Below are 19,810 nucleotides of genomic sequence, written 5' to 3' on the forward strand. Positions count from 1 at the left end.
GGCTTCTGCCAAATGTCCTTGTGGCCTGTAAATTCTGCATTCTTTGTTAGCACTATCAGTGGTAAATCCTTCTTCCCAAGCTTTGTTAACCTCCTCCTAAGTCTCAAATCACCAGAACATATTGAGCCCTAAACCTTAACAAGACAATTCTACTAATAAGTAATTTGTTTTCCTAATACCTGTTACATTAGAGCTTACTTGCTAGCTACCTATTTACTGGATGAAATCTTTTCTTGTTGATTAAACTTGAAAGTGTACAAAGATCAAACACCAAAGAACATGGTTCCTTAAAAAGGATTTTACATATTCCACATTTTGCATTACTGCTGCAAGAAGGACAAGATCAGGGTGGAACAAGTTGATTAGGTTGGATATCAGGGAAAAGTTCTTTACTCTGAGGATAGTTATGCACTGGAACAGGCTCCCCAGGGAAGTGGTCATAGCACCAAGCCCTCAGCATTCAGAAAGCATTTGGACAATGCTCTCAGGCCCATGGCGTGACTGGGGGATGTCCTGTGCAGAGCCAGGAGCTGGACCTGATGATCCTTGTGGGTCCCTTCCAATTCACTCTATTCAATGATTCTCTGTCCATTTGTACCCTCCTGCCTCTGACCTTTGCCTGTTAGAATAAACCCATTTGGAAAAGCAGTATCTGTCACTCACGGCCTGCACAAAGCCCAGGGTGACAGGTTTCTGCTCCAGGCTTGATGCCCTAGGCACCTGTAATGCAAGCACTGGTGAAGAAACACCTTGGTATCCTGAGCAGCTTCTTGTGGTGCTGGGGAAGCTGACACCTGATTCAGTTCTGGCTCCTGGAGAGAATGGTCAGACAGTTACCAGTGACCCATCAGCAGCTATCAAGCACCTGGAGCCATCTGCTCTGGTTCCCGACACATTGATGAACGACTGAACGTATTTGTTGCAGGGACTTAATACGTTTATTCACTGTACAAGCAAAACTATTGGGCCCCATACCACTACCTTGATTTACAGCTCTCAGTTAAATTGATTTCAACACAGTTGATTTCAACAGCAACTTTCAGTGGTTAGAAAACTGACAAAGTAAAAAGCAAAAAAGCCCAGAGGAAGCCGTTCTGGCGCTGTTGCAGAAGGAGTGATGGGATGGGTACAAATGTACAGCCTGAGGTTTATGGCTCTACTGAGATGTCTGACTTGCAAATTCATGTTGTTTCACACCATCTTCCTTAGAAAAGATGTCCCTTGTCCACAGTTACCCTACAGTACTTATTGCTCATACAGACACACCAACCCACAGTAAAACATTAAAGAAAGCATTGGAAGATTTTTTTTCTTAATCATACAACCAAGGAAGTCAAACCCAATACATTCAGAGGAGCCAAGGGCTTCTCAAAGTTGGGGATGCTGCAAAGTAGCAGGGTTATTGTATTAAAAACAAGTCAATCTGTATCTGTAATGTCAAGTTCATTGAAGTTCACTGGTTAGAAACCAATGCTAAATGTTCAAAGAGGTTTAGACAAACACAAGCCTTTAAGTACAAGTGGTTTATTTATTGAAAACTGCATTAAAATAATTCATTATTAGATTGTCACAGAGTGTAAGAAGGTATTAGAAATGCAACACTGAACAGTCCGTGGCTGCATTATCCCTTCCAATTCCCCAGCAGCAGTTAGGAAGGGCCTAAGGCTGTGTGGAAAGGCTGATACAGTACAAACGCTCACTATATAATCTAAAAGAGGATTGCAGTACAATATTGTGCTTGAGTGTTAATACATTCAGCTGCTCCAAGTGTAAACAAGCTTCAGGGGGTATCAGAAATTGCCAGATTGCTTAAATCAAGAAAGCATTTAATTTGACACAACTCTTTATTATTTTTGTTGTGTGTTTTGTTACAGGTGTTTCCATCCTACATAAGGTCTGAAAGACATGCAGTTGTGGCTGCAATCAAAATCCTTACTTAGTGAAAGTGATAAGGTATTCTGGGTAAGCTTGAATGTCATTAAAAATTATGAACATGGATGGATGGATCATGTTATCAGTTGAACTATCAAACAGATCTACAGAGTTGCTAAGATTTTTTCGTGCTGGAGTAATTGATCCTTTTTTTCCCAGAGAATACTCTCCAACAAGGACTCGGGCCAAGTACATGTACTTCTTCCCATTCTCATCTGGTTTAGAGTAGAGGTCGCTGGCAGAATAGTTGGCGTTAACAGCGAAGTATGTTCCATTTCCAAAGTTTGCAGCTGTAGGCAGAAAAGCAAAGGTTTGAGAGTGTTTCAGTAGCAGCAATTCCTTACCTGCCACTTTCAGAGCCTATAAATCTCTGGACAACTCTGCTTTTTATTTGCAACAGGGAGATACAACAAAAGAAATAACTTTGCTACAAGGTAGGACTATACATGGCATGGCAAATCAGTCCTAGCCCTACACAGGAAAACAAGAGTTGTTTTGAAAGTTACATTACCGTGCATTCCAGCATAGCTCCGGTTAAATCCATGTTTGTTAATAAGGGTTAATGACTCATGACTCGTCCCATGAAACAGAAGCCTCTCATTATTTCTGTGGCCATTTTTTTTATCCATTTCACACTTTTTTATTTGGTAGTTTTTCCAGAAATATCGGTTCTGTATCCTTTCAATCTGTGAAGTTTGAAAGTAAGACACAAAGAAAGAAAGTGGGTAGGTTGCTGTCATGAAAAAAATTAGCATTATCAATCATTCAATTGGCTTCCAAGATTCCCCTCCTAGCTCCAATGCACGTATACCAGATGATGAAATAAGTTAGTCATATCCTTCAAATCTTTGGCATGGCATATAGGCAGAACCCAGCCTAAATCGTGAGACAAACACTTCCTGACAAACAGTACAGGAGCTTTTCACAGGTTTCCAGGCTGCAGATGCCTGATGGGCCTGCACAGCACACATGGCTTATGTGGGCAAAAGATGTGCTCTGCTACAGCAAAAACCATTCCAAGGAAGAGCACTCTCCCCTTGAGCTGAAGAAGTGACTGCTTAAAAGCTGCTGCAAATACTTCAACTGCAACAGTAAACTGATTAAATCTGAATAAAGTTAGTGACAGCCAGAAAAACTTGTCCAACTTTAGAAATCCCAGGGGAATTTCTTTTTCTGTTGTTATCAGTATCCTTCATCACTTGTCATCAAGTTATTTATGCTCAGAAATTATGACTTGCTTTTACCTTTTCAATTCTGAATGACTGACAAGTCTGCAGAAACCTTCCTTGCACATCTTTATACTCTTTTGAGTCTGGTTTTAGTTCCACTATTTTGAGTCGCTCGTTTTCCATATGGTCCCACGTCGGAGGGAGGACTGTTGACTTTTGATCTGCAGAAGAAACACAGTCAATCATACTCACCAAATCCCCTGCTTAAAAGGAAACATGACCTGCTACAAATCCTTCTTGAAGTCTGTACATCTTCCTTATGGATGACTCAGAAAGAGGTATCTCCTTGTATTGTAAAGGGTCAGTAGTAAATGAGGGTATGGCTCAAGATTAGAAGTGACCTGAGATCTAGAACAACAATTGCTACAAGAAAATTATTGTTAATAAACCTGTTAAGAACATCAGAATGCATTACTCTCTTTTCAAAATAGTTTAAATAGCTGCAAGGTTCTTTTATTTCTCAATTTGGTTCCTTTCTACATTCTCCAGAAAAAAACCAGAACAAAGCTCCTAACATGTGTTTCAAATATTCTCATCATTCCCTTCTCCTTTTTCTTACTGGATACAACCAGGTTTTCACATGGGAACATCAGTCTGCCAAGATGCCTTTACTTACCTTCAGATTTGTCAACACGTGTAATGGGTATCTGTGTTCCTTGGGCATCCACAGCAGTCTTACTTTCCAGATCCACTGTGTATATTCGCTCACCAATGGTGACTTCAATAGTTTTCTGCTTTCCTATGTAAGCATTTTCCAACTCCACATTTGTGAGACTGTTGAAGGGCACATAAGAATCCTTTTCAAGATATTTCCATTCAATTGAATTTTGTAAAAGTTTTGCCTGGGCCTCTTTAGCAGCTTTTACCCTGAGGATCATTTTATGAACAGCTACAGAAGCCAGGCAGACATCTTTTGTAACCCCTGAAATTTCAATAGAGGTACTCTTCAAACTAAGAACAATTTTTAATTTCCTTCCTAGATCATCCAGTTCTTCATACTCTTCTTCACTGAAATGAGAGATAGACTCATCTACAATTTCTGTTTGAGATTGTTCTTTTGAAATTGCTTTTCTCAGCCAATTTTCAGCTTCTTCCACTTCTTCTTTATTTTCACCACAGATCTGCACAACAGCCAGGTCAATTTTCTTTTCCAAAACCACTTTGTTTTTTTCCTTTGGGGAATGTTTCTCAGAGCTCCAGAGTACTATATTGAAATACACAAATATTGTCATTAATATTAGTCTTTATTAGCTGATGCTAAACAGATTGATCTATAACCTGTGCTTAAGTGACATCTACTTACATTTACTCATGTGATATGCCTTGGAAACGAGCGATCTGATGCGTGTTGCAGGAGACCTTTCTCTTTTCTGCATGCTTGCTTGGAACACGCTCATCAGGTGTGGCTGAAAGATGACAACTTTAACCATTTTCAGAGATGTAGCAGAATTCCTTTTTGCAAAGTCAGTTACTGCATCTATCATGCTGTCAGCCACCTCAGCTGGATTGCGACGCGCCTCTCCTGAAACAAGTTGCAGGTACTTTGCTCTAAAAAGTGTTCATAACTGTTACAGATGATTAAAACATCTTTAAAAGAAAAGCTATTAACATACCCAAAATCACCTGAATCATAAACAGGTTGAGAACAACCTCGGGCTGGCAATTAAGAAAGGTTTCTATTTAACAGGATCACCTTTCCAGCAAGGGAAAAATGGAAGTTTCCTTTTGTTGGCTTGGCAACCAATCAGGTTATGATGCAGATGATATGGCTTGGGTAACTAATAGGCCACAGGCCTGCTGCTCAGTGGCCCAGTAGTCCATTCCTTGCTCAAAATGCAAGCCTAGTTTTATTCATGCAAGAGGTTCCCATGCCCATGGGGTTCAGTTCTGGATTTTCCAACTCCAGGGATTTCTACCAAACGAACTGAAAATAACATGAGAAGAAAGAGGGACAATCTTGGCTTTTTGACAGGTTTGTGTTCCATCTGTATCAACCCTACTTGTGCAGCTGCTGGCCAGAGTTCCATCATCTGCTGATTTCAGCAATGGAGAAGTGTGGTCCTGGCTATTCTCTGATGAGCTGCCTACACATGCCAGGCTGTAGGTTCTTCAGCAAGCACAGACATACCTTTGAATCCCTGTTAGCTAGCAAGAAGTGCTGTCTTTAGAAAACTCATGCTCTTTATGTACTAGATCACTGTAAGGAGCAAAGCTTATTAGCTTTCATGAGTCTCTAATAACATTTTTAAAGATTGCGTATTTCCAAATAAATTTTCACCAAATAATAACCTCTCCAGATAAATCAAAGCCACCACTTGAGCCCTGAGATCACCAGGATCACATGCACTGAATCCTTTTCAGAAAAGGGAGATGTTGGGAAAAATGGGACAGGAAGGGCTGATGGATATGACTGTCTGGTAAGAAATACCGGAGATATAAAATCTGTGAGTGAAATGGAAATGAAGGCCAGCTTTGAGATGTAGGCATGGCAGGCAGGAAGATGGTGATTAACTGGAGATAGGTTGAAGGATGCAGCCCCTCTCCACCCTGCCAAGGCATCAAGGAAAAAGTAGGTAAGAAGAGTAGTCTTTAGAGTTTAGAATATAGGAAGATATGGTAATATAGTAGTTCTCACAGGTTGCATGCAAAGTTTGTAGGTTTTGTATTTTGTGCCGGTTGGTCACTGTAAATTAAAACGTTCAACACAAAAGGAGATATAATGTGTTGTATCAAAGTCCTCACTCTTCTTCCTCTTCTACCTCACTCTCTCCTACCACCCTGACCCCGGCACTCTTCTTACCTCTCATCCCCTCTTGGCTTTTTTACCTCCCTTACCTCATCCCCCCTCTCTCTCTCTCCCTCTCTCTTTAGGGCTTCGCTTCAGCCGAGGCTGGTGGCAGAAATCAGCCCTCTTTACCCATGACCCTTGCAATAAAACCACGTGTTTCTAGAATATCTCAGGTCTGCACAGTTCCTTCTCCCTGCCATCCACGGATGCCCCTACAGGGAGACACAGACCTGTTCCAATTGCTGGCAAGGCGACAGAGGTGTACTGCTGCAGGTCACACACATGGAGCACCTGGGAAACCAGGGACCTGATATCATCTCGGGAAACAAAATGCATTATGTTTTGGCATGGCAGGTTTCCTGCCTGGGTGATGATATAGTTTTTGTCATTTTTCTGGGCTGAAACAAAAGGAGGAGAAAATAATCAACAATTATCCCCAAAAATAGATGTGTACTGGTCCTCATTAGGAAATACAAAGTGGTGACAAATATGCCCCTGGATAAGCTTTGTGTCTCCTTCCATAAAGTCAGCAACATCTTCACTCAATTTTCACTTCCAAGGCACAAGAACTCACTTTATTTTTGTAAAATATTTGCCTCCTTTGGCAAATAAATTTAGTGTGTTGTTTATTTGTCAGGTTTTCTCAGTAAACTTGGAAAACTTCATGCAGACTGACACTCTGCCTTCACACACACACACACAAAAATATGCCATCTACCTGCAGGCCACCTAGCCCAAATTACCCTCTTGGCCTGTGCAAGAGAAGCTTGTTCACCTTGGATCTCTTCCACATAATTCTTTTCTTTTGGTTGGTATTCCAAGCAGACCTCCATACCTGCATATTTCTCACTTCCCTTATTTTCTGGCATTTTAAATCACATACTCATTCATCTTTACTCCTCTTTCATCATACTTGCTGTCCAATAGCTCTATTTGGCCTACAAATAAATGCCTCTTCTGAGGCAGGAACCCAGTTTCACACAACTGAATAAGCAGTCACCCAGAGGATGTGGTAGTTACTAGTTAGGCCAAACAGCAAACATCTCACTGAGAAATAACAAAAGGACTTGCAGCTACACAGTTGTTTCCAGTGAGAGATGGTTTCTCTAATAAATTTTTTGCCAGCATCACCCATTGCTCATGGCTCTGTTCAGTGCTGACTCTGTTTCTATCATGGAAATCTCTCCTGGAATAGGAGGATGCAATAACTCGTAGATTTGGATCTTTATGTATGCTTAGAAGTTGTCTCCTCTTGAAGATTTTTCTTTCCTTCCCTCATTAGATGTTTTACAAGTATCACATTAACTGATCAAAAACTAGTTCCTGTAGCATAGTGCACAATACAGATAGAACTACAGTAGTCAGTACTGAGAAAGTATTCCAAGAGATTCCCTGCCATGCTTTAACAGCTTTGGAAAGATCAGAAATGTTATACCATACCTAGTACACCACATTCATCTTCAACTGCTTTTCCAGCACCATTCAGAATTGCTTTGGAGACACCTTAAATGAGAAGAGCAACATGAATCCACTGTTAACTGCTGTTAAAGGCCCATCTGAGGCAAAACTGCATGCCTCATCACATCTAAAACATCTCAATTCTGATATCATTACAGATTATAAATGAAAAACACTGTCGGCAAAATTTTAGCCTTATATGCTTTTCAATTCAAATTGATGTTTTGAGTACCTAACAAGTTTCACTAAGATTAAAACCCCATTGAGATTTGTCTCCTCCTTTAGTCTGAGAGGTGTTCTATAAAAGGATTATATATTTTTTTTTATATATATGTATGTATGTATGTATGTATGTACGTATGTATTAGTTTCTCTTTCCCTTTCTGCAAGAGTCTTAAACACTCTTGAATAAAGTTTCAGACACTTCCTCATTGAACTTTTGTACCCTAAGAAGCGAAACAGAAACTACACGGTGAAACAAATAAAAAGATTTAAAGCATTGAAGAAAAATACTTGCTCCTCTTCTTTTCCAGCCCTTCCAAGCACATACACTTTTTTCACACATAATATCAATTAAAATACCTGTTTTGAGGTTGAAGGTTTGATTTGTTATGTTTACAATGGCATCTCCCTCCTCCTTGGTAATATCACCTTCTGCCACCCGGAACACGATGGAGCCAAGGGTCATCTCAGGCACATTGTGTGATGAGGTCGAAGGGGTAGGAGAAAAAGCTGCAGGGAAAGAAATACAGACCCTGAGCAGAAGGCAGTGATGATGTAAAAGGTAAGGGACTTTTTCTTGGCTACAATGCCTATAAAGACCACAGTTTGGCTCAGCCTGTGAAAAGGATTGCCTGACATGCTAACTGAAAATCATTCCTTCTCACAGGAGTCTGTACTCAACCTGGACTCATTCCCATCATTTCTGTCATGGCAGGATGGAAGGGAAAATGTGTTTTGCTGCACACCTGGTATGCAGACACTACTTAATGACATTTTACCATTGCAAAACTCCAAAGTAAGAAAGCACCAAACTTTCCAAGTCTCATTCTTGCTCCTGTGTCTCACAGTTTCCAGGCAGGTTCTCTACTTCTTGAAAAGGTAGAACTTTTTACTCATGTGTTATTTGTAAAGTTATAATTAAGTTTGCAACATGTAACTAATTTTTCTACAGGCTGCAGTTCCATTAAAATGGATAATACCAAGGACATCTCAGTTTGGTTTTGTTACTCATCTGAACACCTAAAAGATTTAAGAGTATTTTAAAGACCACTTTAACACACATAACCAGGATCTCACCTGCCTTCTGAGGACAGAGGAAGACACTGACTTGTTCAGAGTTTAATCTGCTGCTGCAGCAATGAAACAAAAAGCACTACTTATGTCCTTGACACCTTATGGCTTCTGCTGTTCCAAACTGCAGGGGCACTATCCAGATAAGGAATCATAGGAACACTTTTTTTCTTAGCATCTCTAACACTATTTCAGATGTAACAAACACTCGGCCTGAAAATATTGCCTTTACAGCAGCCACTCACACTTTGGGAATGACATGCTCACCAAGCAAGTACTAAATATCCATAATGAAGGCATTCCCTGGAATACTTGGAAAAAATAATAAAAAAAATCAGTGGGCACACAGCTTCTATGAATAAACTTTACCTGTGCTTTGGCTAGCATCATTTGGAGAAGGCTTCTCCACTTTACCAGCTGCAGACCTGTTTTCAAATTCATCTGAAAATTCCTAGAGAATGAAATCAAAATCAACCCCTGTAGAAATCTTTACACAGTAGAAATAAAGATTTGAAAAGCAAAGCTAAAAAACATTTAGAAAGAGCTAAATGCAAATTACTTCACATCATCTGCCACAATGCTGATGGTCAGGCCTGACAGATGTTGTTTTCTCAGAGAGCAAGGCTACTCAGAGGGAGCAACAGACAGAATCACAAATAACTGAGTCAAAACCCTAGTCACCATTCCACAGGGATACAGAACAGAAGGCATCCTTACAGCAAGTGAGTAGTTCACAGCAGCTCAGCTCTTACAGGTAATGCCACCTTTCTCTGTGCACAATAGCCCAGGCTTTGACACAGCAGCCTTCAAGTTTAGCCTTTCAGAATGTATTAGCTCTTACACGAAGTACAGAAGGCAACAGATGCAGAAACAGTTATCTGGACATCACTTCACAGCATGACTGCTCTCTTTTGGTGTGAAACGAGTAACTCGAGTGTGGATATAGAAAATTTATGCTAACAGGACACTGAAGAGAGGGGAATGGACAGTATTTTTCTACTGAATATATTTCTACTGGAGAAGTTTACCAGCACAACAATCCTAGCTGAATGACTCCTCCTAAAAAGACACCAGCACTCCATTGAAAGTACACCTTTTTTACAAGGGTGTGGGCACTGAAGCAGGAGTTACAGCAAACTTGTCTGACCCACAGACTGAAGAATTAGGTGAGTTAATGAGATAAAGAATAACTACACTTTTGTGTGTATTAGTCCCAGAAAACAGAAAAGGATAAACACTGTACTCGATACGTGGGTGACCATGGGAGGTAGAATCAAAGAGAGAACTTTCAGTATAGATGAGAGACTGTCAGCAAACCTTTTCTTTAGTATAAAAACAAGCACCATGCAGATTCTTTGAAGACCATCAGATAGCCAAGTATCATGAGACAGACTCAGATATATCATAACAAAACAGAGAGAGGAAACCACAGTAACTCACCTGAATATTAGCTGTGTCTTTTGGATGCAACAGAAAGTGAACTTCTTCAAGAGAATTTATTCTGTTTTTACTACTGAATTCAAACACCTTGTCAAACAGTAATTTAGCAACAACAGGTCTTGGGAATTCTAAATTCCCTGTCCCAATTGCTGGAAAAGTAATTGATTTCAAAGACAGTACTTCAGCAATCTCCAGGCATTTTGTGATTATGTCACCCAAGACCTGTAAAGCACAATTATTTTTTCAGTTACTGGAGGTAATTTTTTCCCAGTATGTGTAATGTAACTTTCCATTTCAGCTATCTCTTAGTATTAAAATACAATTAATTCCATATACAAGGAATTCATAAGGAATTTCTTAGTCAACAAGGGATTGGCCCATAGTTAAAAAAGAGTGAGTCAAACTCTCTCATCTTGTATGACACTGTCCCCCATTTCAAAGGAAAAGTGGCATCAACCACACTACGAATCCCAGACAAATTCAGACAAATAAAAACTCTTTTACCTTTGAAGGTGTGTTTTTCTGGGACCACATAGGTACCACAGCATGAAGCACAAAACTGCAAGCCAGGTTGTAACCTTTAGTTTTCAACACAGATCCTTCCACAGCTGTTCTTCCTCCACCTTCTTCCTGAAGAAGCCTCCAGGCTTTTTTTTTCAAGCCTGTCTGAAGCATTGGCCCTGCCTTGCTTAGCAAAGCTCTACCAAGTGGCCCTTTGTCAAGCTGGAGATCTCTGCCAACACTGACAACAACAATGGATGTCTGTAAAACACATAGGCAAAAACTCTAGCTTGTAAGTATCAAATTTAAATTTTGCATTGGATAATCAAATACAGCCTGCTTGATGGTTTACAAGGTAAATTTTTGGGATGGCAACCAGAGCGAACAAAATTTTGGAATAAACCAGAAATTATGCTCAATTCTAATATTATGAGCCTGCCCAAAGAAACACAAAACTGAATTAACAAAGAAATTAATTTCAGCCTAATGGGAGAAACATAACAATTCTGCATTCCTCATTTATTCATTCTACCACAATTTGAAAAACATTTGTGCAAGTTGGTTCTCAAAGAGAGGCTCACAGATCAAACTCTGGATTCACTGAGGTAGGCAGGGCCTCTCATGCATGGCTGGTTTAGGGGGACAAGCAAACACTGAAGACAAAGAAGACTGGGGGTAATCTAAGGAGAAAGAAGCTAGAACAGCAGTAACTTATGAACAAGAAAAATACAAGAACATTGTGTCAAACTCTCTATTTAGCTCTTCAGGAAGGGTTCTTATACACATTTTAACATATATTCTACCCTGGCCAGCTAAAGGAGCTGCATGCACAAGCTGTGCGAGGCAACCACTCCTTAGAGGTTTTGCAGGCCATTGCAAGAAGGGTCCTGGATGAAGTTGCTTCCAGTATTGGCGATCCCAGTGAAGTATCTATCAGCCAGCTAGCAGAAATTCAGTGCAGGAGGCAACTAGAAATCAATTAATGACACTTGTTCTCCACACGAAGTGCAATACCAATTGCATGTTTCATGCCAGTGTTCACCAATTACATTGGTTTCATGTTTGTCAGTTTTAAAAAAAGACATAGAAGAACTTGCTTGATATTTCTATAGGACATAATGTAGAACACTTACTGCAGCATCTTCAATGCTTCCTGTTTGCAGCACAATTTTAAGGCCTTCCTGAGTTGTTATGAATGGGAAGTTCTTAATACACTTAGAAGTTCTCCTCTGCCCAGGAACTGTACTGACATGACGTGGTGACCTGTAGGAAGGTGAAGAATCTGAAAACACTTCTCTGAATGCCTTGCTGAAAGCTTGAATGTTATCCTGTGCAAAACCCACAAGATGAACCTCCTTCAAGCTGCTGTTCCCCTTGGATTCTTCCAAGGTCTCCTTGATGGAGGCTACAATTGAATAAGTACATAGTTCCAGTGGGAAACCAAAAATCCCTCCGCTTATAGCAGGCAGAGCTATGGAACGATGCTTGTGTTTTTCAGCTAGTAGCAAACAATTTTTCACTGTCTTCTTCAACAAGTTCACACACATTTCTGATTTCTCCTTGCTCCACCTGGGCCCAACAGCGTGAATGACATTCTTGCAGGGCAGTTTCCCAGCGCCTGTGATCACTGCATCACCAGGCTGGCAATTCCCGAACCTCATCACCACCTCATCACACTCCTCCTGCAGTGCTGGGCCAGCTGCTTTTGACAGGGCATCAGCAAGGCCACCAATGTGTCTTAGGTCTTCATTAGATGCATTCACCACAACATCAACAGGATGAGTGCACAAGTCAGCTTTATAAAGTGCTATTACAGTTTCACCCATGGCCACCTGCATATAGAGCTTGCCTCTCATACTGTGTTCTTTCTGTTCTTGCAGCTGCTCTTCTGGCTGCTCTTCCAGTAGGATTAAACACTTGAACACTTGTTTTATATGGGGGGCTAAAAGGTCTGCTTGCTCTTTTACATAAGCCTTGGCTCCTGGCATGTCAATTATCACACGTTTAAAATGCAGGCCAGACAGAATTCGCTCAACTAAGCTGACTCCCTCCAGCACTTCTGTCTTCGGCCCAATCAAGGATATAACTTCACAGTTTTTCTGTGTGCTAAAATCAACTTTCACACCTTTTTTTTCTAAGGCAGCCCAATCATTGATCTTCTCTTTCTCAAAAAACTTTATGAGTGCCATGGGCTTTCCTTCAATGACCCTTTGTACCTGTGTGTTTTCATCTATAAAGCTGGAAAGTTCCTCAAAGGCTTTTGCTACTGATTCAGAAAGACCAGCAATCATGATCTGAGTCTCTGCCTGTGTGACTACTACAGCTCCATTAGAGCAGTTTTCCTTGGCTAGCATCTGCCATTCCTCCTTCTGGAGGACTGACCGATCCTCCAAAGTAATACTTTTGTGGTCCAGTTCTTTCTTTATTTCTTCCTCTGCTTTTAGGAGGTCTTCAGGAGAACTCCCTTTCAGGATGATCTCTCCTGCACCAAGCTCATAAAAGGCACTAATTTGTTTTGATATAAACAGGCTCTGTGACAGGGTTTCACTATCAATATGCTCTAAAAACTGAAAAATGTGAGGGTGGATATTAATTGTTTTCTTTGCCATCTTGTGTACATGATCAAGTATTTCTCCTTTTACTTTATAAACTTCCTCGGGCACTCCAGATAGTTTAACGCTCTTCTGCAAATAATCATAAGTTATTTGCAGGTCTGGGAACTCTGTACGAAATTTTTCTTCAAGACCAGTAATCTGTAAAAGTCCATATTCCCCTGGATTCACTGTCTTGATTTCCAGTTCAGTTCTTTGCTTTTCTCTTTCAATTTCTCTGGTGGCCTTTTTGATCAGAAGCTTCAGTTCTTGTTCAGCGTTCTTCACAACTTCTTTTTCACCTACTAGAACATGTAAATCCTTGGAAATATGTGGGATCATCAGAACTTCATCATGGGGAAAGCTGTTTCTAATGGTTTCCCACACTTCTGTGCTTACTTGACATTGAATTGCTTCGTATTTTGATATGCTGTGTAAAAATGCTGTGGAAACATTTTCTTTCCATGCCTTGACTAATCGAGATACTGATCTCTTCCGCTCAGAAAAAATATCTGAGGGATGCAAAGTAACTTCTGGATCTGCAGAGGGGGAGTCAGGCCACACTGGCACACAGTTACACTTTGCCATTTCATGATCTATTGCCTCAATCAGCCTACTGTTTCCTTGCAAATAATTCCAGATATAGGGATCCAGAGGCAATGTAACTGGATCTGGCTTCTTTATCTGTGGCCCTTCCTTTCCATACAGAGCTGTTTCCAGTGAGGTGTAGTACGGATAGACAAAGATTGGTGTTTTGTTGAGTGAATGCTTCTTTGCCAGGATATTTGTTACATCTAAAACAAACAAACAATCCCCAAGTTATTAATGTCAGCACTTAAGATCTTCTTTTTTGTTTGTTTTTTTTTTTAATTGTTTGGGGAATTTTAAACTATATTTTCTGTATAATAATGTTTGTTATCTTTAAGAATATTTTAGATTAATGTCCTCCCCTTCTCAGATAGAAATAATTCCAACTTTTTGAAAAAATATTTATTTTAAATGCCAGAAATTAAGTTGAAGAGAGACAGTCAAGCAAAACAGCATCCACCTCTGGGAGGAGGTGTGCATAATCTCTGATTCCACTTCTCATATATGCTGTACTTGAAGTGCCCAGTTCCATAGCTGTTTGGGGTATTGCCCAGCAGTTCCTGTTTTCCCCCAAAAGACCATCCCTTTCCTTCAACTCCCGTTCATTTCTCCCCTTCACTGCAATGCCTCCAGCTTCTCCCTGTCCTAGTTTTCACAGTCACTCATCTTTCTGCCAGTGACTGGACAACCCATAGCATCTGCTCTCCAGCCAAAGAGCTGCCCAAGAAATTGTCCTGAGATGAGCCAGGCATGGCATGTTGCCATGGGCAGCTGGTGGTCAAGATGGCAGGTGGGAGGGAAGCCCCCTGTGCCTATGGGGCTGTGCACTCTCCACAGAACTCAAACTGCAACCTGAACTCTGTAAGGATCAAGGCCTGGGTGAAATAAACTGTCTAGAAAATGAAAAAAATTCTATGCCTTATGCCCAGCTGGTCCAAAACTGAAGCTTGCATTCCAGTTAGCATGAGACCTGCAGGCAAAGCACTACATTTGCCGTTTTACTAGGGCAAAGGAGGCATTTCTCTAGAACACACACATTCTGGTCTCTAAATGAGAGGTTCTCAAAGAAATAAGGGCTCTGCATTTCTGCATTACCTTTTTGGTCACCAAATGTAATGATAGCTGCATCTTCATCAGGCAGCTGTTGAACATCCACCCTTTGTGCCCCTCCATACTTCTCATTTTCAAAGTAGACAGTTATATAGTGACTGGGGGTGTTGGGTGGTATATTTTCAGCCCGAACACTTTTTGTTCGCTCAAGGCACCGTGCAGTAATGTTTTGTTTCCTTGCTCTCTGGTTTTTATTAAGCTTTTTAGCAAATTCCTCTGCATCTATGAAGAGAAAGGAGGAGAAAAAAGAGAAGATCAAACTCGGAGCTTGTTTTTCTACCACGATGTTAGCAGACTATCACTGTGTGCACTGATCAAGGCAGTGAGTTACAAAATCAGCTCAGACCTGCCCACAAAGCTACTCCTTTCCACATATTCAGTATCTGTCACCTAGTATTCCCCTCATGGTTGATCACAATTGTTGACTACAATGACTGCAGCCAGAATTTGCCACTAATTTTCCTAATGACTGTCACTGAGTTTCTTTGATCCCAGAAGAAAACAAGATCAGGTTCATTTTTGGGCTATGGCTTTGTACACAGAATAAGACACGGGTTAACAATTCAAATTCTATCAGTTTTATGGTAAATACATTCTCATTTTAACTAATTCCTCCCTGTTATCCTCACAATAAAAGACAGGTCACTTTTCTGTCTGTTAAGGAAAAGCAATTAAGTTTCTTAATATTACTTATTTACTAAAGGCTACTCCAAAAATTTAGGACTGGAGCACGACTTGAGAGACAGATCATTTCTAAGGCAGAAAAATCTACACTTTCTCTGAAGGACAGCTTTTGGCAAGGACAGCTTTTACTATCTGTTCTGAGACCAACTCCATCCTCCATTGCTTGTTTGAAGTTACAGCTTGGTTTTAGTCCTACCTGTTAAGTTCACTATCCAAACCAGAGCTAGCTCTCTTTTTGATTTGCACTGGCCTCTATATCTCACAAATAAAGGTTATGGCATTAACTTTAGTAGAGTAAATCCTCCTTTAAAAGGACACAGTATCACATCAAACCTTAAAAATATGAAAGAAAATACTTCCAGCTTAATCTCACTCCCATGCATGCATACAAACATGCAGCTAATAAGAAACAGCTTCAACTCTGACTCCTCCTTACCAATATTTCCAGTAAAAGTAACTACAGCAGCACATAACTCAGGTATCATTTCCACACTGAAGTCACCATCATCCTCTGACAAGCCGCTGACATTCTCTACCAGCATAATTAACATGCAGTCTTTTGTTGTCTCCTTCACATTTTCCAGCACAACTGCAGTGGGAAGCAGGGATCCTTCAGAGTTCTCCACTCGGCACAACTCCTGGGAAGTCTCCACTTGCCACGGCTTCACAACCAGATCAATTTTACTCAAGCGATGCCTTCTTTGCAAAACTTCTTGGGCATCTAGTCCCACAGGAAAACAAGAGATGTCACAGCAGGGTAGTATGTTAAACAATAGCAATAATACGCCATTTCTGCTTGGAGCAATGCCCACAGAGAGATCCTGCACCAACAAAGGCCTATTTTTAAAAGGGAGCTTAAGCAGTGTAACACCCATAACATACCTTGCTCATTCTGAAAGGTGATGATCACTTGCTGATTCTTTTTGACATAGGACTCAATGGTCCCCCCACCAGACTTCCTTTTATTTTCAAAGTACATTTCCAAAATATCATCTTCTATTTCCTCCCCAGAGGCAGTGGTTACTACTACAGCGGAATTCCTAGAGGTTGCTTTCTCTGCTTCCAGTTTCTCATATGATTCTGAAATAAAAGATCACACCCTAATGCCTTAGGGAAAAGTTAAGAAAGAAACCAAGCTTCCTATCTTCCAAACTCTCATGCCACTTTTTGTTCAGATCACACTGAAGGTCAGGGAAAAGAACAGGGTAAGAATCCCAAACAAGTTAAGCATTTCATTAGCGGGAGTTGCCGTATCAACACGTAGGGAGGAAATGCTTCAGTTCATCACCAGGCAACAACAGCACAAGTAAAAGATACAAAAGCTTCTTCACAAACACACAGTGAGAGGAACCAGTGCTCCCCATTCACAGTTCCAGACACTGCTGTGAGTCACCTGGGGTCTGTACCTCTGGCTGCCACAGCTGCTCAGGTGCACCTGGGGTATACAGCTCCCAATACTCCAGCACAGGGTTGCCCTAGCAAGGCTGGCAGCAGCTGGGAAGGTCTGGGTAGGGACAACCTTAGCCAGAACAAAGGCCAGCATCCACTGCTGTCCCCTAAGGAACTGACCTGTCTGAGGCAGCCAGTGAAGTGGGGGCTCTAAAGGGACTCACAGAAAAGAAAAAATACATTTATTTCTTTTGGCCTGGGATCACAATTCTGACACTACATTAGACAAACACAAGCCACGAGGTTGACCAGGGCACTGCTGCAGCAGAAAGGTCCAGAAAACTAAAGGAGCAAGAATACAGTGGTCACCACTGGGTAAGTGATACACTTACCTGTCTTCTCCTGCTGCATACACACAGGAGTTTCCTTATTCTGGCAGACAGCAATAGCCACCTGGGGTTCATTAACTAGAGATAAATGACAACAGTTTCTCAGTTGCTGGGTACTTCAAGAAGAAAACGAACATGAATGTACACCCAGGAGCTAACACAGCTTGAACTAAGTTTCATTTGACACTGTCAGAATCACAGACTTCCACAGATTCCTCTTTTTAAACCATACGTTGAATTGGTTACAGGAATACTCTGAACTCAAGAAGCCTCGGGCATAATGTAAGCACACAGTCATGCTGCATGAGCAGGTCCTGCCATGCACTACAGCCCTTTCCTCGCACAAAAAGCTGCACTAAACCTGAGAGGCGCTGAGGACATCCGCCCTTGGAAGGGCCTTTGAAACCCTACACCTCTGAAAAAGCCTCTGTCAGGATGCATTCGATTCAGCACGACTGCTCAACTTCCTAGTTCAGAACAAGAGGAAACGCAGCTATAGTAGAAAAACAATGGTAAGATTGACGAAACTGCTTTTCCAGCCCGCGCCTTCAGCCCTCACCAGAGCAATCCCGCTGTGCACAAGCAGGTATTTTGAAAAGCAAGTACTTCGAAATTAGAGCTCAGTAAGCTGTGTGGGTATTAGCCCTGTGTATATGGATTACTTCTGTGTGTACTGACAGTCACATATCAGCTGTGTATTGGCCACATGTGTGCATTGATTAGTCCGACGTGTGTGTATTAGCCAGATGTGACTAGAATAGCTGTGCACGTATTCATTGTGCAGTGTATGTGTGTATATTGACTAGCCGTGTGTGTGTGCGTGTGTGTATTAGCAGTGATAGCGTGGGCAGACTGTCGGGTACCTGGGATGTGGCTTAGGAATTACATCGTGTTTGGGATTCGGGAAGTGAGGGGGAGCGCCGGGGAGGAGAATGACAGCGCTATAGCGCTGTTCGCCCGGCCCGGCCAAGCAGGCAGCTCCGCCTGCTTCCCCATCCCCGCTCCTCCGCAGGGGACAGCCGAGCGCCTCGCCAACCCCGGAGCCCCCCGCCGCTCCTGCCGCAGCTCGTACCTGGCGTCTCGGCGCCGCCGGCCGGTCGCGCCTCCTGTAAGGAGACCAGAGGAGAGCGGTCACCCGCGGTCTCTCCCCCGCCCGCCCGGACCGGCGCTCGCCTCTCCCGCGCCCGCCTCACCTGCGCGGGGTCGCCGTCCGCGGGCAGCGCGGTGACCTGCAGCGACAGCCGTCCTTCGGAGCCCCACACGAGCTCATGGGCCGGCCGGCTCAGCACCCGCTCCCTCACTGCCAACACAACAGGCACCGGTCAGGGGCATGCGGCCGTCCCCCGCCCGTCCGGGCATCGCCATCAGCCCCCCCCGGCCCGGCCGGGCCGCTCACCCTCGGGGCAGGAGAAACAGACGAGGATGTGACCGGTCCCGGTGTCGGTCCCGGTCCGCAGCTCGCACTCGCCGCCGCCCGAGCGCTTCTGGCTCTGGAAGTAGCAGAGCAGCTTTTTCCTGAGCGCGGGCGGCGGCTCTGCGGGGCCCCAGTCCCCTCGCACCAGCAGCGGGAAGGCGCACGGGCGCTGCCCCTCCATGGCCGCCCGATGCCGCTTCTCGCCGTCGCTTTCGCTTTCAATTCTCGGCGGCGAACCCCGAGGTGCCCGGAGCTCCTCCCAATGCCGGGAACAGGCCGCCTCCTCCGGGCCATGGCGAAGGCCGGAGGCCCCGGGCCCCGCCGCGCCGCCTCTCAGGGGCAGGACAGGCTTCTCACCGCCCTCGGGGCGCGCCCGGGCTGCACAGTCCATTGTGCCTCCGCAAGAGCCGAGTGTCACAGTGTTCTCAGCCTCTCAACTTCTCATGGCTAACCACTGGCTACCACTGGCTCTCCCTGCTTTTCCCTTTCAAATGAAGTCATGATGCAACGTAAAATCACCATTTTTCATTATTCTTTACCAGAGATGCTTCCACAACCGTGGAAGATTGCAATGGGTGTTTACTTCAGGTCAACTTGTCAGCTAGCTGTGAAGTTTTCAACTGAGTGCTCAGGACTTTCCCTTCCAAAAGTTAGTTTCCAGCTATTTCGTGATGTATATTTTACCCTTGTGGCCAAATATGGGACACTAAAATAGCAGATAAATGAAGGTTTCTCCTCTAACTTCACTGAACACTCATTGAAGAAGTGGATAAACAACCAAATGTCCTTAAAAGTTATAAGCATCCAGCTAAGCCTAGGTATCATCAAACATCCTGCTGAGTGACCCGCGGGGATGTCTTTGTTTCTTGGTGGGCAACTGATTTATCTGTTACTTCCTAATGCAGTGTCCTCCCCACAACTAGCCCAGATACACGCTCTCCCTGAAAAAAATCCTCACTGTGATTGTAGATTGAGTACATTTAACCCTAACCTGTACAACTGTG

The 19,810-nt window shown here is 42.7% G+C and overlaps 1 protein-coding gene across 1 annotated transcript; it reads right to left on the minus strand.

The window, feature by feature from the left end:
• Positions 1–1,508: 1,508 nt before the first annotated feature.
• LOC136363679 (protein mono-ADP-ribosyltransferase PARP14-like) lies at positions 1,509–19,015 on the minus strand. The gene is made up of 19 exons (XM_066323104.1): positions 18,789–19,015; positions 18,586–18,692; positions 18,465–18,498; positions 17,396–17,470; positions 16,497–16,694; positions 16,051–16,335; positions 14,916–15,152; positions 11,775–14,026; positions 10,645–10,902; positions 10,141–10,362; positions 9,070–9,151; positions 7,990–8,139; positions 7,390–7,452; positions 6,180–6,347; positions 4,465–4,683; positions 3,778–4,365; positions 3,177–3,322; positions 2,444–2,618; positions 1,509–2,222 (listed from the first exon to the last, which is right to left on the minus strand). Exons 1-19 carry the CDS (start codon positions 18,985–18,987, stop codon positions 1,933–1,935), a joined length of 5,748 nt encoding a protein of 1,915 aa, XP_066179201.1. The 5' UTR covers positions 18,988–19,015; the 3' UTR covers positions 1,509–1,932.
• Between the last annotated feature and the right edge of the window lie 795 nt (positions 19,016–19,810).

This window comes from Sylvia atricapilla, chromosome 7 (assembly GCF_009819655.1).
Source record: "Sylvia atricapilla isolate bSylAtr1 chromosome 7, bSylAtr1.pri, whole genome shotgun sequence".
Classification (NCBI taxonomy): domain Eukaryota; kingdom Metazoa; phylum Chordata; class Aves; order Passeriformes; family Sylviidae; genus Sylvia; species Sylvia atricapilla.